Here is a 27,673-nt window from a genome sequence, read left to right as displayed (position 1 = left end):
GCAGGAATATAAAATTATACTGCCACTCTAGACAAGTCTGGCAGTTCCTTAGCATGAACAAAACACACAACTCTCATACCACCTAGAAATTGTACTCTTGCACGAGACAAGTGCTCAGGCCTGGTGCACTGGGAAGACCCAGAAGAATCGGGTGGAGAGGGAGGTGGGAGGAGGGATCGGGATGGGGAATACGTGTAACTCCATGGCTGATTCATGTCAATGTATGATAAAACCCACTGAAATGTTGTGAAGTAATTAGCCTCCAACTAATTAAAAAATAAATAAATAAATAAATAAATAAATAAATAAAAGAAATTGTACTCTTGGATATTTATCCCAGAAAAGCAAAGACCTGAGCTCACACACAACTTTCACATAAATGTTTACAGCAGCTAGCTTTATTTGTAATAGCCCCAAACTGGAAAGTACCGAGATCATCTTTCAACAGGTAAATAATTAAAATGTACATCCATGCTATGGAATATTTGATATATGTAACATCCAGGATGACTCTCCAGAGAATTATGCTGAGTGAAAAAAGTCAATCTTACACATACTGTATGGTTATATACTGTATGATTCCATTTATTTAACATTCTTGAAATGATGAAAATGTAGAAATGGAGAACAGATTGATAGTTGCCAGCGATTAAGGAAGGGGTGGGTGTGGGAGAAAAGTGGATGTGGCTCTAAAAGACAACATATAGTTCTTATAGTGATGGAAATGTTCTTTTTCTTGAGTGTAGTAATGTCAATATCCTGGTATTGATCCTGAACTATAGTTTTACAAGATCCATGGGGGGGAAACTGGGTAAAGGGGTCACAGGATCTCTCTGTAATATTTCCTAACAATTGCATGTGAATCTATGACTATTTCAAAGAAAAGTTTAAAAAATATATTGGAGGTGCTATACTATTTCAAATTTCAATGGTCAGTCTAGGCCAGCATTTAACATATTAAAAAGCAGAATTTTATTCAAGGCTACTGGTTCCAAATAAATTCTTTTACTAGTATGGATGCTAAAAATTTTTTAATGCTGTTAAAAAACCTGAAATTTAGTCAGTTCTCTTTACCATCTGAGCCACCAGGAAGCCCTTCTCTTAAATTATTCTCATCTCAATATCTGAGCAAGAACATATTTATTCTCTAGTCCTACCTTGATAAACAATCCTGTTAACTGCGAAAACGGTGAGCCTCTGCAACCTCTGTGCAAGCTCTGTTTCAGTCGCCTGGACAGGGTTCTCTTGGCTCATTCTCCGTTGCATCATCACATGAAGTTCGTCACTTGCTACTGAACGCATTTTCATCAGAAGAGAGTCAGTTTGAGCAAGGGGAAATTTTCGAGGACCTTTAAGTATATAAATTAAAACATCAAGTGCTGGAGTTAACAAGGATCAAAGAAACCATTTCTGTTATAACTTTTTGATTATCAGACAATGAAAAGAACGTTATTTAATTCAAAGGTAATTTATACAAGGAAAGAGAGTGATTAAGAGAAAGTGATGTTTTGCCCTCTTTGAAGAAGTGCAACAGTACCTCTGATTTCAAAGTCCTAAATAACAATGCTATAGCTTGTGACATAGCTTAGTAGGATGGATATCCTTTGGCAAAATTTTAGTCCTCTGAAAAACTCAATTAGAAGGGTGTATATATTCAGACATTTTCAAATACCGTTTCACTTCTTTGTATTCCAAAATAATCAATAGATTTTTTTAAAGCACATCATGGTTTAGGAAGAACATTACTATTTTTGGGTAATTAACATTGCCGAATTTTATAAATTAGTTTTGAAACGTGTATATAGTGACATAGTAGAAATCAGTCAAATACAGTGAAGAACTCAGAAAGAAGAGTGTAATTTCAATTTATTATTAAAATGATTTGAAACATGCATCACATGTGATTCAATCCTACAAAAAGCATTTCCTGAGAAAGGTTTCCTCAGGCTGAAGAGGCAGGAGTGGCTTCCTGCACCATTACTGCACCTGTTCCAAAAGGCACCCCACAGGGAGTGGATCCAGGAGAAAAGGAGGTAACTGAGTCTTGATTTAATGGACTGAAGGAGAAGGGCATCGGAAGATGACCATAGGAACCAAAATGACGTCTTGGTAGGTGAGGAATAATGGAATCCTTCATTGGAATTGAACCTTTTTTCAAATTATGAAAGCATGTATCAAAGTCCACAAATAGCCTCTATAAACATTACTTACAATAGGTTTTAATGACTCATCCTGCAAGATACTAAAATATTTTAATAGCATTTTAGATTTTCCAGAATTTTAGGTAATCAGTATTTTTATCAGTTAATACAGCTTGGTGTGTAGAGTCACCTTTGAGACAAAAATGGAGCAAATAAAAAGAAACATTCATATCCGGGATATAGTCAAGGATAATATTATCAGATTACATTCTTAGTTTAAGCAAGTCACCCTGATCTCTGACACAACAGACCTGGAAGGAGTGGGTGTGTGTGAAAGGACACGAAGAGAAGGGCGCGGGGCTTCCATCCAGCAGTTTCTAATTCCAGGCCTCAGTGGATCTGTGACACAAGGACGCTGGACTGGATGACTTTCAAGGTCTTTTATCAAGTTAAAAATTTTTAGGATTCTATAAGCCTCATGTGGGATACAGCAATTGAATTTACTTAGTGTTAAAAATATAGCCCCAGTAGAGGAGGCTATAGGATTTAGGGGGAAAAAGGAGACTGGTCTGGAGAAAGAACTAATAGCCTATTACCCACTTTAAAGTGACTCAAAGGAAAAATAAACAATGGCGAACGTGGGGCTCTGCAGGGCTTTTAGGCTCAAGGTGATAAAAACGTGAGTGACTGAAGAGAGAGATGACAAGCTGCTAAGAGAAATCATAGATAAGAGAAATTACAGCTCAAACAGAGCTTAGCATAAGGGCATTGTGGTAGCCCAGGCACAAGCAGAAAAGAAGCTAAAGCAGGGATCTAGGTAGAAAAGCAAAGAAGAAATGGATATGAGAATGAGAAACATCAAGAAGGAAGAAATAGCAGGAATTTGTGAAAGCAATAAATGTACTTTCCTCTATCAACAGAGGGAGGTTCCACCTAAGTAGTCTCTGACTGACTAAGAAATCCTGTAGAGGAAAAATGGTCTAAAAGTCACCTTCTGTCATGCAGGCAGCTGAGCAGACTTTTTTACCAGACTTGGTAAAAGATGGACTTCAACCCAGAAGAAAAGAGGGAAGTTCAAGAGGAGAGACTACACTAATATAGTAAATTAAGGACGGAATTATAGGACAACACGTTTAGTTATGTGGATGTTTTACAAGTTTATCTACCTAAGATTTTGTTTGGTGTAATGGAAACATATTCCTGGAGTGCTGCATAAGCCTAGCATGCTGCAGTTCATGGGGTTGCAGAGTCGGACATGACTCAGTGACAGAACAACAATGAACATATTCCTGTGAAACAATGTATATTTAATAGCTTTTCTCTAGGAAGAGTATTTCATATGGTTCTAAACTTTGGCATGGCACCCATACAATGAAGTAGTTTACCACAAGTAGAAGATTTAGATTTAAAAGCCCTAAAGACTGTAAGGGTTGATTAAATCTCAATTTACCAAGTACTCTGGAGAAGGGTGTGTGTATGCATCTGTCTATGTACATATATATCCACTATATAGAGATATATATGTATATGTGTGTATATACACAAAGTCAATGTGGGGAGTGTTTATACTATCTTTCTAAATTAATGTATATAAACATCAGAGCAGATTTTGTGGGAAAAAAACAAGCCTAACAATATTAAAAATTATAATTTGATGATATATCCTCATTTACAGCAAGCCCTAAGGTGCATATAGTAACCACATCCAAGCCACCATTATCTCCTGCCCTGACTACTGCAATAAGCCCTGCACTTTCCACTGCCTTTCCCACTTTCCTCGAATCCACTCTGTACACAGAAACCAGAGCTGTCTTTACGAAATGAAAGCCTGGTTATGTCACGCCACCTCCTTAAAAGCCTTTGACAACTTCCCATTAGGATAAAATAAAACTCCTTAACGTGGCCCATATGAACTGGTTCACGCCACCCTGCAGCACCTCCCCTGGTGGCACCATCTCATCAAGGACTACACGCCAGCTACATGGCTATCTTTTAGTTCTCTGAACAAGCTTAGCTTTTTGATACCTGGGGACCTGCACATCAGCTGTTCATTCCGCCTGTAACACTCACCGACTTCTCTAATTCCTTTCTCATCCTTTATATTGAAATCTTACTTCCTCAGAGATTTCCCTAGCCCTACATGTAAATCAGGTTGCCCTGCTCTGTATGGTCTCTATTTCTATCCTCTGTATTTCTCTATTCTCTACTATTTTACGGTAGAAAGGCAGAATCTGTGTCTTTTTTAATCCTTGCATCTTCCAACATTAAACACAATGCTTGGCACATGGTCCTGGAGAAAGAAATGGCAACCCACTCCAGTATTCTTGCCTGGAGAATCCCATGGATGGAGGAGCCTGGTGGGCTACAGTCCACGGGATCGCAAAGAGTCGGACACGACTGAGCGACTTAACTTTGGCACATGGTAGGAGCTCAAGAGATAACCGAAAGAGAACAGCACTGAAGAGAAAGCTAGAGAATAATTTCCTCTGGGAGGAAAACCTTCTCAAACACTACAGCTGAACTTCTGAAACAAAGCAATGTTTTAAAATGTGAGTGATATAAGAATGTAGGAGAGTCAGGCTACCTTCTACTTATAATTGGTAAAATATTATTTAAATACTCACCAGCAATGCTCTTTCGCTTTTGAAACACGGTATGCTGGGGAGCAGAAGGCGACTGAAGTGAATCTGTAAGGTTTTCAGAGTCATGATTTGCAGTGGTCTTTATAAATTCCAAAGCAGCCTGGAGAACTCTAAACTGTAGAGCAACAGCCATATCTAAAAACAGAAAATACTAGAATGTTTTCAAGCTATGTGATTGTAATTGAGTTGACTTTTATATTAATACTAATGCAATATCAAAACTGCCAATAATATTTTATTAGACATAAATTTTAAAATTTTGATCATGGGTTCTTGATGGTAGTAAACACTTTTGAACTGTCTTTAAAAGCAATTTTAAAGCAAATTTCCAAAGGATCACTATAAAAAATTCAACAGAAAAATACTAGCTCACAAATGTATTTCACTTCATGTAATTGTCTTAAAAGAATAGACTTTTTAATATAGAAGGCAAAAGTTTAACCAGAAATTCTCACATTTTTCTGCCCCATATTCACTTTCATATTTGCTACTAAAGAAAATTAAAGGGTATTATTATTCAACACAAGCCTTTTAATTTTACTTGGCAAGAAAAATCAGCAGCTTCTTTTAATGATATGTTGCCAGCTACTAATTACATCAGGGCATCACTTGTAATTTTTGACACTTAAAAAGGCTTCTTTTTAAAGTCAGTAAACAAAGTTAAGGGTGAACATTTAGTAAAACTGTTTCCTCTCCTCTAACCCACTCTCTCTACAGAAGTCAGAGAAAGAGATGAGGTTCTAATAACATTTTTGGCTATTATACAACTGCTCCCCCCAGTCCATAAAAATTAAATCTTACTTTGGGTCCTCTTGTTTTTGCTATTTTGAAGATATCCAAGCAGTACAATAAGGTCTTCAATAACTCTAAAATACTGTGAGCCTGAGGAACTGCAAGCATGAATTGTAACTGCTATGAAAAGTTGCTGTATATCACAAGCAAGTAATCTGTATTCATTCAAAGGAATGCTAAAGAAAAAGAACAAATAATTTAAGGCAAAAAGAACTGGTTTAAATTCCTGTTCTGTTAGCATGCATTCATTCACGCATTCATTTGATATTTATCCATGCTTACTCCATGGCAGGTCATATGAACTACAGGCTAAGGACAGATAAAAAGAGACTTTGACTCCTGTCAAAATTCAGCTTGCAGAGGACCAGACAAGTGAACAGATAACTATAACCAGTAAATGGTGCTAAGTGTAACAACAGAGACTAACACAAGATACTGTGGGCATGCACCACGAGGTTCCCAGCCACCGAAGGTTCTATGACTATGAAGAGGTATATTCTGAGGTTTCTCAAAGATGGTGACTCTGAATAAATTAACTGACCTCTCTGAATCCCACTTACACAAAGTATGGTTATTTTAAGGGTTAAAAGAGACAAAGATCTGAACACATATTAATCACTTGCATGTGTGCTCAGTTGCTTCAGTCACGTCTGACTCTTTGCGACCCTATGAGCTGCAGCCTGCCATGCTCCTCTGTCCGTGGGATTCTCCAAGCAAGGATACTGGAGGGGGTTGCCATGCCCTCCTCCAGGGGCTCTTCCTGACTCAGGGGTTTAACCTGTGTCTCCTACGTCTCCTGCACTGCAGACAGATTCTTTACCACTGAGCCACTGGGGAAGCCCACATTAGTCACTTCTCAGTACCTAATAAATATGAATTACTTACTTCTGTCCCTCAATTTTTAACCTTGATCATCCACCTCAGTGTGTGACATTAAGCTTCCCCATGCCACGTTTTCAAAATCAAGCAAGAGTTAGAAACGGTAACTCTTGAGGCCAATCAATAGAGTAGCATGTAGGGACATTCTGTAAGTACAATTTATTTAAAACAACAGCAGTAACAAACAGCTCTTAGAAGGGGCCTGCTGGTACTCTTTCCAAGTTCTACCAATTTCATGTACTGTACTGTAATCAAGACTAGACGTCTTGAGGAAATACAATACTTTGTATTTCTCATCTGCCTAAAACACAGATCCTAAATAAGACAGGTGCCCAGGGAAAAGTGAACTAAGCTGACTATCAATTCCCTCTCGTACCGAGAGAGTCTCCCTGGTCTAGTGAGTCTCCCAGGCCTACAGAAGCACCGAGGATATGCTCTGCCTTCTCTGCAAAAGTATATTAATATTTAATGCTTTAACATGCAGTAAAGATGGTGCTTCTGAAAATTTGTAACATTAATATGATGCTAATAAAAATGTTACACATTTTTATTTTTATATATTTTTATATTTTATATATTTTAAAATATATTATATATATTTTTTATATTTTTATTTTTATATATTTTATATTTTTATATACACCGTATATCATAAATGAGGACACCAAAGGCACAAAACCCAAATAAAAATATAACCTCCTAACATATTTTTTAAAGTTGTTAATCAATCTGGTAGGCAACCATTTGCCAGTGTACTTCTGACTGAGGGGACATATGTATACTTCTGGCTGATTCAGTTGACATATGACAGAAACCAACACAACATTGTAAAGCAATTATTTTCCAATTAAAAATAAATTAAAAAAAAAGAAATTCAGTATGGTGGTTAACAATGGGAGAAAACAGTGGGTAGGAAAAGTGGGAGAGTATGTTGACTGTCAAGCAGAGACTTTTGAAGTGAGAATATTCAGCCTCAGATTCTCTATTTACTAGCTATTTGATCTGTTACAAGTTATTATATCTCTCAAAGTCTCAATTTCCTATTCCGGAGTGGGATAATACTTTCTATAAGACCATAGTGGAAGCTTGGTAAGTATATTTGAGGACAGGTAAATTTGTTCAGGGGCTTCCTCAGTGGCTCAGGTGGTAAGTATCTGACTGCCAATGCAGGAGTTGCAGGTTCGATCCCTGGGTCAGGAAGATTCCTCAGAGAAGGAAATGGCAACCCACTCCAGTATCGTTGCCTGGGAAATCCCATGGACAGAGGGGTCACAGAGTCGGACATGACTGAAGCAGCTGAGCACACACACAAATTTGTTCCTTGTTTTCAGGTTCTAAATACCTAAATGTAGGTCATATAAATATCTTTAAAAAAAAAAAAAAACTTTATTGAAAATGATGGAAAATATACCCTCTCAAATCTAATCTAATCAGATTTGAAGGAAAGAAATTCTTTGAAAATATTATGGAATATCAGATGTTTTAATGCAACCTGCTACTTAAGTTTTTTCCTTTCCAAAGTTGTTAATCAGAGGCAGTTTTAAATAATAATTTAAACTTACTTCTTTTCTAATCCATTCAGGGCTGCTACTGTATTACATAACACGTAGAGTAGACCATTATCCAACAACATATCTGCTACCTTAGAACAAGAATTTAATATTTGGAGAAGAAGTAAGAGAGCATTATGCAAGAGCACATTGTCGTATAAGGAAGTCTCTATTAGTCCCAGTATAGGAATGACAGACCACTTCTGAAAAAGTCCCACGTTTTTCACATCTTCCAGATCAAATCTATAATAAATAATATACAAGATCATGTTAGAAGCAACTAACCATGAAATAAGGAAAAAATGATTGCAATATTGGCCATTTTGTTGACCTGATTTTGAGTTCCTGTAGATTATTTGCCTCTGTGATGGAGGGAAGTTATTGATGTGTTTTACACCTCATTTTCCTTATCTGTCAAATGTGTGTGATGATATCTGCTCTGCTTTCTTCTCAAGGTTGTTGTGAGAATCAAATGAGATGATGCAGAATTGCTTTGAAAAAGCCAAAAGCTTATGCAAATGAAAAGCAATATTGTCAATGCTACAATTAATAGGTCAATTCCTTGAGGTTTGAACTGGGCTACTTGCAAACAAGTAGCAGACACTTAACAAAAAAGACACATTTCTCTTTATCAGATATAGAAATAACAGCTTAACTTTTTGGCCAAACTTTTGGCTTGGGAGAAAAATGTTCTTTAAGTTTTGCACTTATTCATTAATCCATGAGCATTACACCAGGGTCAAAGCTCAGTAATCAGTATGTCAGTTTACTCTTCTCTCAGATAACCAGCATCCCTGAGGGGAGTTAGGAGCTTGTCTATGGATCCCTCATGTAACCTGCTGCTGAGACTATGGGGGCCACCTTCTTCTCAGGTTAACAATGTATGCCAAATCTTAAATATCACTTTCTTTCATTTGATGCAGCATTTCTTTCTTTTTAGTGCCTAGCTAGTGAATGAAATGCAAAGGAAGAAGTTATAAAAAGAATATCATATGGAAAATAATAAAATGGTTCACCTAGAAAATGACTTCTAGCAGATTTTTTCTAAAAGTGACAGAATAATTTTAAGAGTCAGTTTAATAAATTTTACATTTAAGACAAAAGATCCCCAATTCTGGTGAAGGGAAGAACCCACTTACTCTTCATCAAGGCCAATACGTCGGCCAAAGAACATTTCAATGAAGCATTCTAACAACTCCTGAGTTCCCCGATGAAGATACAACTGGTTGGCTAGTAAAGAAAACCCACGATTCTTCAGAAATTTATCTTTTTGTTCCTTGGATGCTCTATTAAAATAAGCATCTAATAGCTAAGGAAAAAAATTAAGACAATTTAGATAATACATTAAAATTTTATATAACATATACAAATCAGACAGTGTACTATACCTGTAGTTGTAAGTTGTTTAATTTCATGTGTATAGAACACAAAAAGCTAAAAAAAAAAGGGCCACCTCTTCAGCAAAACAAACAAACCTAAAACTTTCTAATTACTATAGAATGCTAATGATGCTCTGTCTTGGAGATCTTAGGTAGCCTTAGTTGAATATAAGTAGAACACTGGTGCCTAATTCTGAAAAAAGGAAATTAGTCAACACTGTACAATGCTTTCTCTCAAAGAACAAAAATATATATCCTAAACCTCTATTTTTCTAGACTTCCTGACATTTTATTTATTCTAAGCATAGGCCTAAATTTTCACTCTTTCCCAGCGTCTTAAATGTAACATATATATAATCCAAGTAATTATTTTTCCTTCCAAACTCACTTCTTTCATGGTTCTGGTCTTAGAGCACAGAAGCACCATCCTCCGAGACTTTAAGGCTGATCTCACTTTGGGTTTTTCTCATCCTGATCGCCCATGTGAAATTAGCAAAGTCTCTCTCCTCTATTCTAGGGAACGTCTCTCAAATCTGGCAGTCCTTTGACTTCCCACTTCCCCAGATCAGAGACTCATCATCTCTCCCTTGGATCACAGTGCTAGCCTGTGAACACAGTGCTCCCACCTCTTTCCCCTGAGATCACTCCCTCACAGTGGTGATACGACTATTCTTTCCAAAAACACAGATTTCTTTACCGCCCTACTTACAAATCTTTCTAAGTTTACAGCATAATACAAAATACACCTTTTGCATGAATCCTGCCCGTGTTCCCCCATCAGAATTATTTACTTTTCCTATGCTCCCATTCTTCTTTATTAAGACTACCACTGAAACACCCATCACAGAAGTTCTTACATTTTACTTAGCTATGTATATGTCTCTCTCCCACACTGGTCTATAAACTCTTGAACGTAGGGGCTTTTTCCCTTTTATATCCCACAGAGCAACTAGCCTAGTGTTTTACACATGAGATGGAAGCTAAGTAAATACTGGGTTGAACTGAGACTGCTTACACAATGTCTCACACCAAATTAAAACAGTGGGATTCTTTGAAGACCATTTCAAAGGGTTGTTTCCTAATGGGAATGATTCATATCAAACCTTTATTCACTCAATAATGTACTTAGGACTTTTTATATATCAAACACAAGATGCCTACCCTCACGGAGCTTATATTTCAGTGTGGGAGAGTTAAAAAATAGTACATAAACAAATTAAAAAGGTAATTATAAGACATAACTAGGATGCTATTGTAAAACAAATGAAGAGTAGGGCTAGACAGAAGATGATTAGGGAAAGTCTCTCTGAGAAGGTGACATCTGAGCTTAAACCTGAAGTTAAATGTCTAACATTTGATGATAATACACTCAGGAGAGACCTCCAATGATCTATGTGTTCCTTGTAAGTAGTAGACTTAAAAAACACACTGATACAAAGCAATATATGGAGGAAGGCTTAAAATTGGATGATAATACATATAAAAATTGGGATAAGCAGTAACAAATTATATCAGCTCATGATGCTTAAGAATAAAATAAGATTTCAGGTCTATTTGAATATGTATATTCAAACTTTAAAGTGCACATATATTTATTCTTCTAAATTAAAGCAACATATTTAGTATTTGCCCTTACTTTAATAACTTCTTGCTGTACAGCAGGTGATGGGTGGTTGACGAGGACTAAAAGTGTATCTGCTTGAATGAGCCTGTCCATCACATCTTCCAGCATAACATCAGGTAGGATGAGAAGAACTCCACTTAAGAGCTCATACAGCCCACAGCATATAGGTACCAAGCAGTCTTCGGTTACACTAAAACAGAGACCCACAAAGGGTCATAAACACAGGATCAGGAAAAAAGTAGTGCATCATGATTGCTGTAAGAACAGTGCTGAGTAGTAGTTCATATGGTTTAAAAATGTTTCCTGATTTAACTGTGTTTAACAAATCTGCCATCACTTTTTAATCACCAGTAGCTTTCAGATATATAATCTACTAAACACTAGTCTACTCTGCATCTGTGATTTCCAACTGCCACTTGTGCTGTTTAAACCATTTAAAAATTCAGTTGCTCGGCTGCACTGGCCACACTTCAAGTGAGTACGTGTGTTCTGCAGTGGACAGCACAGGTGAACATTTCCATCAGTGTGCAAAGTCTCACTGATGGTGCTGATCTGGGGAACAATAATAAACCGTGCAATTTTCTTAAACTGAAGAATTTTTTTTTTAATAATCATACGGAATTAAATTAGCCATAAGATAATCTTTTCTTCAAGAATTATTTATGGTTTAGCCTTTAGTTAAATATGGAATTATCACCTAGTATTAAAGTAAGGAGAAAGGCATCTTTGCTTGTTGTTAACATACACGTTGTACTATGTTACAGAATAAAGAGGTCACAGAATAAAGAGATTTCTACAAGTACAGAAATTCTTCAAAGAATAGTTTAAAAAAAGGGAGGAAGTGATTGTCATACAAAAAAACATGTACCTTTGAGCACCTGTAGTTCGGCTGTGGTGTGGCTCATAACGGAGAGAAAGAGCGAAGTTTTCCCAGTCATCGGCATTCCTGTCAGCAAGACTTGGCCATCGGCCGACAGCTGCAGAGCCGTTCTGTGAGGGAAAAGCCAGCCCCAGGCTGGCAATAGTGCTGTGGCTTCGCTGGAATGAGGCCAGTCCCTTTAGGTAGAGTGGTCGGCGTGGGCAGGACTCGTCCCCAGGACTGTCGTCATCTGATCTGGGCTCTGCTCCCAAGTCTTTCTGATCTATGTTGACCGCAGGAAGTCCCAAGGCTCCTCTTGGGACATCACTGACAGAGGCTTGGGCCGAAAGGGCAGCTTCCGTTTCACAAACCGTTTTTGCAGACTCACAACTACTGATAAAGGCATCTTGTTTGCTTTTTTCCAGTGTCTCGGAACTCCCCAGAGGGCTCCATTTCTCTGGCTGGGAAGCAATGCCATCATCTACAAAACTCTGTAACTTGTCAATACTACAACCCAAACTTCCAGTCAGTTTCCACGGCTCTTTGTGAGGTGAAGAAGTAGGAAATGCCGGGAGGCTTCTAGAACGCAGCATACTGGCAGTTACCTGCTTTGGAACAGCACTGGAAGAATTGTTCCCTGCTAAGAGTAGACAGGAAAACAGCACTGAAAAGGCAGCTCAGTGGGATCACTTCTCTTTTGTACTGTCAGTTCCAACCACAGTAATAACCCATTTATCCAGTGATGTTAGTGAACCCATACAGGATAATGACTGCAGTCACTAATGCTTAAAATTTGTGTTAAAACTATTTTTGTTTCAACTACTTTTAATTAAAAATTTCCCAAAATACCTAACTCTTGTTTCCTTAATAAAATACAATATTAACTGAATGATTCAAAGTTATTGGGATGAATGGTCCTCCTGAAGTGAAATTAAGTGAATTAAGTGAAAATCCATTTACCTCAAGCTAACAGTCACTAGTATGCAGTTTGTTTTAGATTTTTCTTTTTTTTTGATGTGGACCTTTTATAAAAAATCTTTTCTGAATTTATTAACAAAATGTTTCTGTCCTATGTATTTCATTTTTTTTTTTTTTTTGGCCACAAGGCATGCAGTATCTTAGCTCCTTGACTAGGGATTGAACCTGCACCCCCTGCATTGAAAGGTGAAATCTTAACCACTGGACCATGAGGGAAGGCCCAAGGATGCAGTTTAACACAGTGGAAAGAGTGCTGGCTTTTTGATGAGACAGTTCTGTTAGTTAGGTGGCCTTAGGTAAATAATTTAATTATATGAGTGTTCATTTCTTCAAAGGTAAGATAAACACATAACAAATATGTGCTGAATAAATTTCAGTGATAGCCGAACCTGGTGGTATTATTACCAGACTAAATGTCCCTAGATTGTTCTCTCACTCCTCATTTCTGCAGTCACTTTTTGCTGCTATTACTAAGAAATAGTTTTTCTCTTCTTGCCACAGCTTTCCAATTTTCTGCTCCTCATAATCTACACATAAGGAGAAGAGAAAAATCACTCTCATCCTTAGTGTATGGGATATAAATGAATGCTCCTGAAGGTGTGGTCTGTGGGCCAGGAGCACAGGGATCAGCACCGCTGTGTGACTGTTGGAAACGTACATTCTCACGCTCCACCCCAGACCTATTCAATCAGAATGTAGAAGGCAGGGGCCCAGGGATCTGTGTTTTAACAAGCTTTCCCGGTGATTTTTCAGCATCTAAAACTTGAGAAGTGCTGTTATACAGTAAATAAGGACTGAATGAACTGCTTAGAGCTCAGGCTCTGTGGCAATAGAATAACTCCGTAGTTCAGAAGTTCTTCCTAGTTATTTCTGGATTTTGGCTGGAGGAATAAGGCTGCCAAAAGGGTCTGTCCAAATGACCCGGAGAAAATGAGGGCATGATTGTACTTGAAAAAGTTTCAGAATGATGCTCAACGATTTTAAAAATAACACATCCGATAAAATTCCAAATAAACCTAATTAAAACACAGCCTTAAAATATTATAATACAAGGCCATAAGATGTGCTAGGGAATAACTGAAACTCTTTGGGAGAGAAAGAAAATTGGAGTTTAATACCCAGATACCTTCACCTACCTATCCATGTATCTATCTTACCGGCCTATTTAATAATTTGTATCAGAGCTGGAGACAAGACTAGGTGGGACCTAGTCTTTCATTGGCTAATGAAATTGATGCTGAAAGAGGCAAACAGGCAGAGAAAACTTGGGGGTGATGAAAAGGAAACCAGAAAGATAGGCAGTTGTCATAGAGAGTGGGAGACTGGAATTTCAGAGGTGGGAAGTGTTCTTTGATGATGTTCAAGACGGACACAAGCATACTGGAAGGTAGAGTAGAGGGAAGGTCCCCAGGGTCAAGGATCACAATGAGGCTGCAGTACGGACGGCCACTCACATGGTAAGTGAAGTTGTCCAGACTGAGTTCAGATGGAAAGGAGACAGTAAGCCAAACAAAGCTTTTGAAGAAAATGGGAAAATAAATCAGAAGCTTAATGAAAGACTGATAAAGGGGGACGAAGAATTCCAGAATAAAATAGCATGAGGCTCATCTATCTCCTAAGCTCTCCTGAGAATTACTTGCTATACTGAGTGTGAGTTACTAATATTAGAAAGTAGTAAATGGATTCCTTAAATATTTTCTATAATTTTAAAGTTTAGCTTTCCATTTATTTAGTCTATCAGGTTGTGCAAACATGCATCTATATTCAGAACTAAATAGGAAAGGGCTACACTTTCTTTATCACTTTTGTTTGTTTGTTTACCTTCAGGTGGTGAAGCAGTAAAATCAGATGGGCTTATTACCATAAATCCAGGGCTAGCAACAGACTTTCCTCCACTGCTAGAATGCCTCAAGTACATGATTGACTGTACCTTTTCCTGAAAGATCTTGCCATCTAGAATCAAAATAAATTTTGAGAAAATTTTTAAAAAGGATAAAACAAAAATACAACTTTAAAAGCAAGTCATTAAATACAAACGTTTACAAAAATATTCAAAGTAAAAAAAATGGTGTACTTTATACTAATGCACATTTGATATGTGAGGATACTCTACAATTTCTTACTTTAGATTCTTTTGTTAACTAACACTAGCTACATTAACTTCTATTTTCTTTGAATTCCAACTGTACTTATAGTTATTTCTGTAGTTTAACAGCTAACTGTTCACTTTTTATATGCTAACATGATCTCTCCAAGGAGATCGTTCATCTCTTCATTACTTGAGGGAAGGTCTATGTCTTCTGTTTTTACACAGCCCTAATATGACTCCAAAAATTAATACATACAGCTTAATCTTCATTTCTGAGCTTCATACTTCTAAGTTCAACTGCTTGATTTCTTAAGTGCAACACAAATGCAACAAATCTAAATGTGAGTCATCCTTCTGCCCTAAATTCACTCCTGAGTTGTTCTCTGGTTCCCATGGTAGAAGTAGCTGTTTCCCACGCAGGCTCTGGGAGCCACCCTTGATGACAACCTTTCCTTTACCCATGTCAAGTCAGTCTCCAGGTTCTACTGACTTTGTCTCTTGAACTCTTCTCATCCCTAGCGCAGTGCTATAATGCAGGTTCTTATCACCCCTCACCTGGATTATCATCACAGACTTCTAAATGATATCCAGGATGGACATCTGGCCACCCTCAAATCCTCAAAGCTACCAGCATTCTCTCCATCAAATGGTAAGCTCTGCTTAAACCTCCAGGGGCTCTCTGTTGCCACCTTACCACTCTGGATAAAGTCCAAGTTTCTCATCTAGAACAATCTCTATGACCCGTCTCCATGCCCCTCTACCAGCCTTCTTCCTTACATTAATGCCAGCAACACCAAGCCATTTCTTTGCCTGGAAGGCCCTTCCCTTCAACTCCTAGTCAACTCAGCTCAGAGCAGGTATCTCCTCCTCCGGGAAATAGCCCCTTGCAATGCTCTATGCTACCAGAAGACGACAGTGGCATTGCTGTGCTTTCCACGTGTTATACTTACCCTTATGCCTCTTTCCCCTTTACTAGACTGAAGCTCCTGAAAGGAGGTGACCACATTTTACTCATCTTCGCAACTACCCAGTGCTACCAGAATCTTGACATTACTTTATTCACTAGATGTTTGCTGAACCTAACACAAAGTCACGCTATATAACTTCCCTTGACTTTTTACTGCAGCTCTCTCGTTTTATCTACCATCACATGGCCTAAAATGGCTGTTTACAGTCAGTTTCCCTCCCTAAAGTTACTATCTGGCTTTCTCACATGTATACTCTGGTGTGCTTCCTTACCACATCACATTGTCCTAGTTCTTTTAAATCTGATTATTCTATTTTTTTAAAAAAAATACTGAGATTACTCTTTCTTGCCCCATCCTCTAAATAGTATTACTAATATCCTTAGCTTCCTTTTTCCTTCTTTCTCCCAGCACTGTTCTTCAGTGGTCTCATCTGTTCCCTGAGCTTTAACTAACTTCTATGCAGGTTGTTTCTCTATGCTGAATTTTATTGTAATAACTTATATCATATTCTTTGCCTCAAAACAAACACAACAAAACAAAATTCTTCAATTACTCCTGAGTAGAACACAGGTTCAAGTTCTCTGATCTTACATTCAAGGACTCATTTAATATGATTTTGGGTGTGGTTGAATAAATGATGATCCCAAGCTACATTTATGATATTATTTCTCTACTCCTTTATACATCTCCTATATTAGGTAAAATTCACTATTCTTTATTTTCTCTATTTTGCCTTGCTTTAAGTCACTCTCTTCACCTGATAGTAATTCTCTAATCTATTAATACCTATCAAAATTCTTCAATGCCCAAGGCAGATTATTAATCTATTAAATCTCTCTCCACATCTGTCTGATGAAACCCTAACTCTCCTGAAATCAAATCGGTTCTTCTTTTGTGTATTAGGTACTTGCCAGGTATTATGTATTGTCATTATTTCAGCACATGCATTTACCCTCGCCTCTTGGTTTTAAGCCCTCTGAAGGCAGAAGCTATGCCTGGCTCACTGTAGGGCCCTCTGCCCTGCCCCAGTCCCAGGGTGTAACTGAGCAGTTTCTAGCACAGAGGTCATTCAATGAATATGGAGCAAACATGGAATAAATGGGAAGAAAAAATGAAAGTGGAGACAGCCAAGATCTAAGAAAAATGATCATACCTACCTATGTGCAAAGAAAAATAGAAGTTTGTGGGGTTGTGACAAACATAAGTATTAGTAGGAGGATGAACTGCTAAAAGGAAATTGAAGATAATCGTCAATAATTCCAAATCTGGAGGAGATCCAAGGACTTCTGCTGTAATTTTCACAAATGATCTACAAACCTCTCGGGGCATGGATATAAGCTGCCCCTCTTTGTGCTCCTGAAAAAAAATAAAAATGCTCTTTAATTTAAAAAGAACTGTCAACTTAACTAACATTTCTCATTTAAGCAAGATAATTCTGTTTAAGATAGAACTGTGTTGGTTTCCTGCTCTAGACTAGATATTTACCATAAAACTGAGTTGTTATTTCTCAATTCAAGCAATCTTGCTATTATCAAATTCATTAAAACCAATGGCCCCATATAAATGTTAGCTACTACTAGTAATATTATCACTACTGCTTCTGCTACTACTAGTTTGGGTTCAAAAGAGAAAATCTCCGATAGACAAAACTGGTTACATGAACAGAGTATGTTCCAGGCTACAAAGTTATTACTCGCAACAGCTCAGAGAGGTTTTATCCTTCATTTCTGTAATATGAAGGCCTGAAGTGATTGTATGACTAACTTAAACCACATAGAAAACACGTCAGTAGTGCAACATAAGTCAAACTCAGACCTTTGATCTCCTTCTACTGCACCATCTACTGCCTGGAATAATCAGACCTGGCAGAATGCTACATAATTACCAAAAATAAAGACAGATATAAATAAATTACTTATATATTCCAACTCCACCTCCCCAGTGTGTAGCAGCTGGCTTCTAGATCAAGGCTACCTCTTTCCTCTCTGTCCAAATACACAGTATATCCCTACATCCACTCTTCTTCATATATTCTTTTGTATTGCTAAATCAGAAAACTTAAAATCTAGATATTAACTTTAACACAGGTTAGTGTGACTATCTCAGATATACAAAGAGAACAGGAGCCTACAAAAGTAAGTTAAGATCTCACAATGGCCAAGTCAAGACAAGAACATAGATCTCCAAACTTGCAATTCAGTGTTATTTGTGCACAACCATCTTTTTTTTTTTTTTTTTCCCCTGTGACTTCCCAATGCTCCTGGTCACCACTTCAATTACTCATTCCTAAGTTCAGTCCCATCTAAGTTTCTTCAACCTTGCCCTATCCAGTGACTCCTTACAAACAGTCACTGGTATCCTACCGCATTAAAAAAAAAAAAAAAAACCTTTAAACTGATCTACTGTGAAGCTTTTGTTAACAGTCTATTTCTCTTTTCTTTTGCTGTTAGACTTCTTAATAATCATGTATTCTCACTACCTCCAATGATCCACCACACATGCTTAAAGTTCCCAGAAGTCTTCTTCACTCTGATGACATCTTCTAAGCTATTAAGAATTTCCAAGTTGATGGCATTCTCTCTGTCTACATTTTCTGGGAACTTTCTACCTTATTTGGCTCTAGAGACCACCCCTGTCTGGGCAGTTTCTCCTCTCTCTGCCCATTTTCTTTACCTCTTTCACAGAAAAAATCTCATTGAAAGTCCCACAGAATTTCAGTCCACGGTATTGAGTTATTAAACAAGCATCACTGCAGAAAATATCTCCAGAAGTAAAGTTACATAAGGAGTACCTGCAAAACCTGGCAGGTCAGTAGAAAGTGATGAACCACTCGAGCTTTCAATAACTGCTTAATATTAAACATCTGCTGCTGGTGGTCTGCTCTGATGAGGACTTCTAGGGCTGCCAGCAGAGTTTCCCAAACACCGTGCTGAGAAAACAAACATATGCACAGTGTTATTGAAAAACATGACTCAGGCTTTTTAGAAGACATGCAATACATCAGTTTAATGTGTAAACATCCACAATTTGTCAAAGATTAAATCTATCTGAAAAAGCAAATCTAAAACTTTATTCCCAAACTATTTTTTTTTTTGACAATAGGTCATTTCTAAATATTTATGTTCAGTATAGTGCTGCATTAGGGGCTTTAGGACATTAACCTTTCTGTGGCATTAAATGATGTACAGTATTTTCAAAAGATAAATTATCTTGGGGAACTTATTTACTATTTACTACAGAGAAACACATTATCAAAATAAAGTGTTTGCAAATAATTTATTTTCAGATAGCATTATTAAAAACACAGACTTCAATGCTAATTTGTGTATGCACATTTAATCAAATACTTTTAGAAAAAAATTGAAAATATTTACTGACAGTGTAGAAATTCTGAATTTTTGGATTAATTTACTTTTAAGTCCAAATAATAGACGCCTCCACACAATTACTAAACATGCAGTTTAAAACAATAATTAGCATTCTTTTAAGGTACTTTAAAATACTTCTCCCATATTATTCACAATAATAGTGAAAAAGGAATCTTACATAGATAACCACTACTAAAAGATAATCTTCACCTCATTACCTCATATAATCTTTCAACAAAGTTATCAACAAAAAGCAAAATTAACTGGTTTGGGTTGTAGGTTTGCTGTTTTTCTTGCCATTATATGATGGAAATGAATAATGAAAAGGCCAAGGAATTGATAGACTTAATCATACTATTCTAACCAAGGCCTCTCTCTTAATAGGACAGGATCAAGATGCCCTGAAAGAAAAAGGCATATGAAAATTTGAAGACAAAGCAGCTCAAATAGGAAAACCTGATTCAGGGCCTGAAAAATAATACTAAAATAGAATAGTGCCAAAGCAAACTAACAACCAGACAACCAACAGACAAAAACCAGAACAACTCAGCTAAAAAAGCAATTAGAAAAGAAAATTTACAAAAAAGAAAGAAAGAAAATTTTATTTCAAATCCATAGAAGTATCCATGCATATCAGTTTTGAATTTGACCAAAAAATGCTTTGCTTATCAAACTTTTTTAATGCTCAAATTAGCATCCTCTTTTGAAATACTAAAATAGCTGTCCAATTTTTAGTTAAGATTCAATCTTATAATCTACAATTGAGCTATTTCTTTATAACATGTTTATATTCATACTGCCTTTGATCCAATTTGTTTGCATTTACTATATTCATTAGCTTTCTCTCCTTGCAACATCATGTGTATTTTTATACGCATGTATATTTGCTGTTATTGTTTAGTTGCTAAGTGGTGTCCAACTCTTTGTGACCCCGTGGATTGTAGCCCACCAGGCTCCTCTGTCCAGAGGATTTCACAGGCAAGAATACTGGAGTGGGTTGTAATTTCCTTCTCCAGGGGATCTTCCTGATGCAGGGGTTGGACCTGTGTCTCCTGCACTGGCAGGCAGATTTTTTATTGCCGAGCCAACAGAGAAGCTCACAAATGCATATATATTATACATGAATGCACATGGAGTTTTTAAATTCTGAAAGAGAATTTATTCAGGATGAGAAGTCACAATGAAATAGAAAGTTTTAAAAACTAACAAATACCATAAAATTTAGAAAAAGCTAGTTGCTTGACACAGCTCCATAATACTTTCCCCTTGTGTTTTGTAGGAGCATATTCTTGGACTGCTTCTTCATATAACAATAATTTGGTAATATAATTTTATACAGGGAAAACAGAAAAATAATCTGTCCTCTAGCATGTTTGGTCAAAATTTATTTTTGTTAATGATAGATTAGAAAAGTTTTCTTTAGCTTCATAACTCGTTATTGATAGTAAGTCTGGGGCGACTGTTGCCAAATTTGGAAGTGACCAAATATTTTAAAGTTGTAAAGGTATACATGTTGAATTGGTCTTCAGTTACATTTGATGATAATGGTGTTACACTCTAAATAACTCTAGACAATCCACAGCCTACACTAGAAGTGAGGAGGCTCTACGAACCAAACCATAAAGACTATACTTTAGCTAAGGCAGAAGGAAAAAGCCCCACATTCACTTTCCTTGCTGGGTCCTTGTGAAGAACACACAATCCATCATCCAGTCGTGAAGCTTTGCCTAGATCTAAGATCAAAGCATGCTCCGTAGCTTATGCCTACCATGAAGGCAAGACTTCACAGCCTTGCTCTGCAAATGGATATAGCTCTGACTTCTGGACAACATGGCTCCCCTACTCAGAAGTGTATCTGTTGCCCTCTCCTTGATCAACTCCACACACTCTTTGTAGGATTCCCCTTCAGAGTTCATGGTAAATGCAAGTCTCCAATTGATTCAAGTGTTTCTAGCCTGAGTACTGCTCAAACTACTACCTGCAGTCAAAGTTCTGATCCTGACTCTCCAGGTCGACATTATGGCTGTCTAAAACCTTGCACAGAAATTAACCTCTAGATTTCCATTTACAATTAATGCTACATTGAAGCAGTAAATTTGTTTTGTTTTTGAGAAGGCTGATTAGATGAATATTTAAAAGTACATGTTTCTCTCTGCAGCAAAGAAAACAGTCAACAGAGTGAAAAGGCAATATACAGAATGGGAGAAAACACTTGCAAACCATATATGAGATTAGGGATTGGTATGTAGAATATATAAATGACTCCTACAACTCATTAACAGAAAATCAAATAACTCAATTAAAAAATAGTCAAATGACCTGAAAGGACATCTCTCCAAAGAACATACACAAAGGGCCACTAAGTATATGAAAAGATGCTCTTCATCAACCAATTATCAGGGAAATGCAAATCAAAACTACAAGTTATTATTATTACCTCATACTCTACAGAATAGACACTATCAAAAAAATAACAATTGTTGGCAAGCAGGTAAAGAAATTGGATCATTTGCACATTGCTGCTAGGACTGTAAAAAAATGGTGCCTCTCTTACGGAAAATAGTATGGTATGGTAATTCTGTTTTTTAAAAATCAGAATTCCTATATGACTCAGCAATCCTACTTCTGCACATATATCTAAAATAACTGAAAACAGGATCTCAGAGAGATCTCTGTATATTCACGTTCATGGCAGCATAATTCACAATAGCCAAAATGTGGAAGCAACCTAAGTGTCCATGACAGATGAACAAATAAAGAAAATGTGGAAAACACACACAGTGGAATAGTGTAAGAAAGAAAATAGTCTTGTCATATGCTATAACACAGATAACCCTTGAGGACATAATGCTAAGTCAAACAAGCCAATCACAAAAAGACAAACACTGAATGATTCCACTTGTATTAAATATCTAATACAATCAAACCAAAGAAACCGAATGTAGAATGGTGGCTGCCAGGACTCAGGGGAAGGGAAATGGGGAGCTGTTGTCCACTGGGTAGAGTAGTCAAACCAAATGAAAAAGTTCTAGAGATCTGCCATATGACAAAGTGTATACGGTTAGTACTGTACTGTACATGTAAAAATTGCTAAGAGGGTAAATTCATAACAAATGCTTTTTAACCACATAAAGTACATGCCTCTGCTTTATTCCATATCTTCCAGTCTAGCAATAGTTCCTCTAGCAGTTTAACATCCTGGATTATAGCATTAGACTCTACATCCAACTTAAACTCTCCATTCTCATTGATATGAATAATATCTTCACCACAGCAACCTTCAAGAAGGGTCTACAGAAAAACAGCATTAATATAACATGCATCAATAATCAATCCAAAAATTCAACAGAAATATTAAGCTTTCAATCTTAGCAGTCATAACATTAAGTTCAAAAGAAAACTACTGAATAACTCAGCATTGCACAAGGTATCTTTACCTTGTTTTGTAAAACAATTCAAGTAATAAGAAAACCCCCAAATTTCAAATATTTATAAATGACTATTTAGTTTCAAATATGGAGTAAAATAAACTACATCCTATTTTTAAAATTCAATGAATCTGTTGAGTTTTAAACTTTTTCTAAGAAGTATTCATGCCGCAAGTGTTGGATCTTGCTCATTTTTAAGAGTTGGAGTCTAGGGGCATAGGAACAGCCATTGGTCTTTTGCTTAATACTAAAACCCTCAGAAAGAAATACTTTCACAATGTTACCAACTGCTTTTGGTTAGAAAGGTATTTAAATATGTGATCACAGCTGGATCACAATAAAAAGCTAATACGCCTTTAAGATACTAATTCTCTATCAGCATTGCCTCCTGAGAACTGCACAGCACTAGGTCTCTGGAGAACTGGGTTCGCCCCCATACCTATGGGTGTTGAAGCAAGCAACAGTCTATGAGTCTGCTATCAGCAGTCTATGAGTCACCAACTCCAGTCCACAGAATGAGGGGCCAGCCAGGAGGTATCACTGGCTTATCAAGATCTAAAAATCTTAATTTTTTCTTTTACTCTCCTAAAATGTTTTAAAGGAAATGAAAATGTAATAATTTAAATGACAAAAGCCCAAAAGAGCCTTCGTTTGATTAAATACATATTATCAGGTTTCCTTAATTTTCTTCAGGAATAACTGAAACACGAAACTCTATTACTGGGAGACTTAATGAAGAGGTAAGTATCACTGCACACAAAACCCTGAGAATAAGTTTTATGAGAACATACCTTCAAAATGTGAAAGCCAACAATGCATTTTTGTTTGATCAACACCTGATGAATCATGGAAAGTCCATTACAGTTTTCTAACTCATGTATTCTCTGTTGGTTGTATTTAATTAATGAGAGTATAACTCTCAATGCTAACGCTTGAGTTTCTTCACAGCTACTGAGTTCCACAACCTAAAAAAAGAGTAGATAAATTTTTTCTAATTTGTTGAGATTAAAAATTTAACATGTGAGGTTATCTTCCATTATGTAATACCAACCTATCAGTTTGATTTGAAAGTTTATTTTTTATTGCTGACACTGTTCGTAATTACTTAAGAATTGCAAACAAATAAAACCAAGAAGTTCCAAGCTCTATGTCTCAAATATTCTATAAATTAACTAAAATAACACTGATAACCTTAGACGTCAGTAGCATTTTATTGGTGATCTGAAGTATCAGCAAAATGCCTCATATTTTTGATGCTTAGTCAACAAACAGGCTCTATTTTCTGTGCTGTGGAAGATGAAGTAACAGACAGACTGCTCAGACTGTAAATAGGCAGACTACCTATCTCCAGTGGGGCCTGCTGATAGGTCAAAACATAAGACGTAAGAATAAAAACTAAGGATTGTGACTTGTACTTCAATTCCCCCAATGCTTTCTGGCAACTATTGTATGTAAGAAACAAACATCCTATTATGATTTGAAAAGGCAAAGAAGAGTGAGATGATGTGAATGCATGACATCACAAAAACTACTTTGGACTCCACCCTGCTCAGGACAGGAAGCCTATGTGAAGAAGATCACTGGGAGAGAGAGCAAAAGCAAGGAAGCAGGGATAAACAGGTGTCCAAGGGTGGGATGCAGTCAGGAGAGAGATGAAGACTGGATTCACAGTACATCTAGGAGGCTGTAGGTTGCCTATCTGGCTAGATGGAGGAGATTAAGCACAAAAGACAGGCTATACCTGAAAGGATTTTAAGGAAACTGAATTTTACTTTTATAGAGGAGGAAGGATACTGAACAGAGTTTCTGTATGTAAAAACATAGTTTAAAATTCTTTTTGGCAAGATCCTAGATGTACGTGAGATAAAAAAATTAACCATTTCCCCTGAGATCATCACTGTGTAAGAGTGATCAAAATAAAATTATGCCCCAACAACTAATGCCAAAGAAGCTGAAGTTCAAAGGTTCTATGATGACCTACAAGACCTTCTAGAACCAACACTAAAACAAGACATCATTTTCATCATAGGGGGCTGGAATGCAAAAGTAGGAAGTCAAAAGATACCTAGAGTAATAGGCAAGTTTGGTCTTGGAGTACAAAATGAAGCAGCGCAAAGGCTAACAGAGTTTCACCAAGAGAATGCACTGGTCTTAGCAAACACCCTCTTTGAACAACACAAGAGATGACTCTACACATGAACATTACCACATGGTCAATACCAAAATCGGATTGATTATATTCTTTGCAGTCAAAGATGGAGAAGCTCCATCCAGTCAGCAAAATCAAGACCAGGAGTTGACTGTGGCTCAGATCATGAACTCCCTATTGCAAAATTCAGACTTAAACTGAAAAAAGTAGGGAAAACCACTAGACTATTCAGGTATGACCTAAATCAAATCCCTTCTGATTATACAGTGGAAGTGCCAAATAGATTTAAGGGACTAGATCTGATAGACAGAGTGCCTGAGAACTATGGATGGAGGTTCGTAACATTGTACAGAGGGTGGTGAACAAAACCATCCCCAACTAATAAAAATAAATGAAAAAAATATTAATGAATGGAAAAAAAAAACCATCCCCAAGAAAAAGAAACGCAAAAAAAAATGGTTGTGTGAGAAGGCCTTACAAATAGCTGAGAAAAAAAGACAAGTGAAAAGCAAAAGAGAAAGATATATCCATCTGAATATAGAGTTCCAAAGAAGAACAAGGAGAGATAAGAAAGCCTTCCTCAGTGATCAATGCAGAGAAATAGAGGAAAACAATAGAATGGGAAAGACTAGAGATCTCTTCAAGAAAATTAGAGATACCAAGGGAACATTTCATGCAAAGATGGGCTCAATAAAGGACAGAAATGGTAGGGACCTAACAGAAGCAGAAGATATTAAGAAAAGGTGTCAAGAATACACAGAAGAACTATACAAAAAAGATCCTAATGACCCAGACAACCACGACAGTGTGATCACTCATCTAGAGCCAGACATCCTGGAGTGTGAAGTCAAGCGGGTTGTAGGAAGCATCACTATGGACAAAGCTAGTGGATAGTGGAGGTGATGGAACTCCAGCTGTGTTATTTCAAATCCTAAAAGATGATGCTGTGAAAGTGTTGCACTCAATATGCCAGCAGATTTGGAAACCTAGTAGTGGTCACAGGACTGGAAAAAGTCAGTTTGCATTCCAATCCCAAAGAAAGGCAATGCCAAAGAACATTCAAACTACCACACAACTGCACTCATCTCACACACTAGCAAAGTACTGTTCAAAATTCTCCAACCTAAGCTTCAACAGTACGTCAACCAAGAATTTCCAGATGTTCAAGCTGGATTTAGAAAAGGCAGAGAAACCAGAGATCAAATTGCTAACATCCGCTGGATCATAGAAAAAGCAAGAAAATTCCAGAAAAATATCCACTTCTGTTTTATTGACTATGCTAACACCTTTGTGAGGATCACAAAAAACTGAAAAATTCTTCAAGAGATGACCACTTTACCAGCTTCCTGAGAAATCTGTGTGCAGGTCAAGAAGCAACAGTTAGAAACTGACATGGAACAATGGACTGGTTCAAAACTGGCAAAGGTGTACGTCAAGGCTGTAAATTGTCACTCTGCTTATTTAACTTTAATATTTATTTTATATGCAGAGTACATCATGTGAAATGCCAGGCTGGATGAAGCACCCACTGGAATCAAGATTGCCAGGAGAAATAGCAATAACCTCAGATATGCAGATGACACCACCCTTATGGCAGAAAGCAAAGAGGAACTAAAGAGCCTCTTGATGAAAGTGAAAGAGAAGAATGAAACAGCTGGCTTAAAATTCAACATTTGAAAAATGAAGATCATGGTATCCAGTTCCATCACTTCATGGCAAATAGATGGGGAAACAATGGAAACAGTGACAGACTTTATTTTCTTGGGCTTCAAAATCACTGCAGATGGTGACTGCAGCCATGAAATTAAGATGCTTGTTCCTTGGAAGAAAAGCTATGATCAACCTAGATAGCATGTTATAAAGCAGACATTACTTTGCCAATAAAGGTCCGTCTAGTTAAAGCTATGGTTTTTTCAGTCATCACGTATGGATGTGAGAGTTCACCCATAAAGAAAGCTGAGCACCGAAGAATTGATGCTTTCGTACTGTGGTACTGGAGAAGACTCTTTAGAGTCCCTTGGACTACAAGGAGATCCAACCAGTCAATCCTAAAGGAAATCAGTCCTGAATATTCACTGGAAGGACTGATGCTGAAGCTCCAATACTTTGGCCACCTGATGTGAAGAACTGAGTCATTGGAAAAGACCCTGATGCTGGGAAAGATTGAAGGCAGGAGGAGAAGGGGATGACAGAGCATGAGATGGCTGGATGGCATCACTGACTTGATGGACATGAATTTGAGCAAACTCCAGGAGTTGGTGATGGACAGGGAAGTTTGGTGTGCTGCAGTCCATGAGGTTGCAAAGAGTCGGACACAACTGAGCAACTGAACCGAACTGAGTAAACTTGATGAAGAAGGAAAAACCAAGTATATGCATTTTGAAATTATACAAAGCTATAAAAGTAGATCACAAAATGTTGATGAGAAGTTAAATGAAAAGTTTTTATTTTAAAACACTAGTGTAATATCTATTCAACTAGATACTAGATGCAAAAAAAGGTATTAAAAATGGAAAAAGAAAAAGAAAGAAAGCTTAGAGTATGGCAGGTCAAATGCTAACTAAGTATTTATAAGCACAGTAACAATAACAACTAACATTGATATGTCTCTTATTACAAAAGTAATCAAAGGTGCCCCCACTAAAGGAAAAAAAAGGGGGAGACATATGACAATGCTGCAGAAGTCACACTTAAGCATAAAATTTGAAAGTGAAAAATGATCAGGGTTGCTTTAATTAAACAAGGATTTGGACCACAAGGAAGTAGAAATGATTCGTACTGAAGCGAGACCATTTGAACCCTCTATTTGGATTTCAGCAGTCCTTGA

General features: G+C 37.1%; 1 protein-coding gene across 5 annotated transcripts in view; it reads right to left on the bottom strand.

Annotated features, from left to right (window-relative positions):
* Positions 1-27,673, bottom strand: part of LYST (lysosomal trafficking regulator) — a 175,653-nt gene that overhangs the window by 68,707 nt on the left and 79,273 nt on the right. For 2 of the 5 annotated variants that reach the window (XM_061161427.1, XM_061161428.1), the window contains 13 exons: positions 23,489-23,662; positions 22,411-22,560; positions 18,693-18,830; positions 17,059-17,257; positions 14,666-14,797; positions 11,876-12,506; positions 11,020-11,197; positions 9,144-9,313; positions 8,017-8,247; positions 5,585-5,751; positions 4,766-4,918; positions 1,987-2,148; positions 1,158-1,349 (listed from right to left, as the gene is read on the bottom strand). In XM_061161427.1, the coding sequence (XP_061017410.1) occupies positions 1,158-1,349; positions 1,987-2,148; positions 4,766-4,918; positions 5,585-5,751; positions 8,017-8,247; positions 9,144-9,313; positions 11,020-11,197; positions 11,876-12,506; positions 14,666-14,797; positions 17,059-17,257; positions 18,693-18,830; positions 22,411-22,560; positions 23,489-23,662 (2,677 nt within the window). The remainder of the gene's footprint in view (positions 1-1,157; positions 1,350-1,986; positions 2,149-4,765; positions 4,919-5,584; positions 5,752-8,016; positions 8,248-9,143; positions 9,314-11,019; positions 11,198-11,875; positions 12,507-14,665; positions 14,798-17,058; positions 17,258-18,692; positions 18,831-22,410; positions 22,561-23,488; positions 23,663-27,673) is intronic. The other 3 variants (XM_061161430.1, XM_061161431.1, XM_061161432.1) reach the window with 3 other exon arrangements.

The sequence above is a fragment of the Dama dama genome, chromosome 15, assembly GCF_033118175.1.
Source record: "Dama dama isolate Ldn47 chromosome 15, ASM3311817v1, whole genome shotgun sequence".
NCBI lineage: Eukaryota > Metazoa > Chordata > Mammalia > Artiodactyla > Cervidae > Dama > Dama dama.
This window is presented reverse-complemented; position numbering and strand designations above follow the sequence as displayed.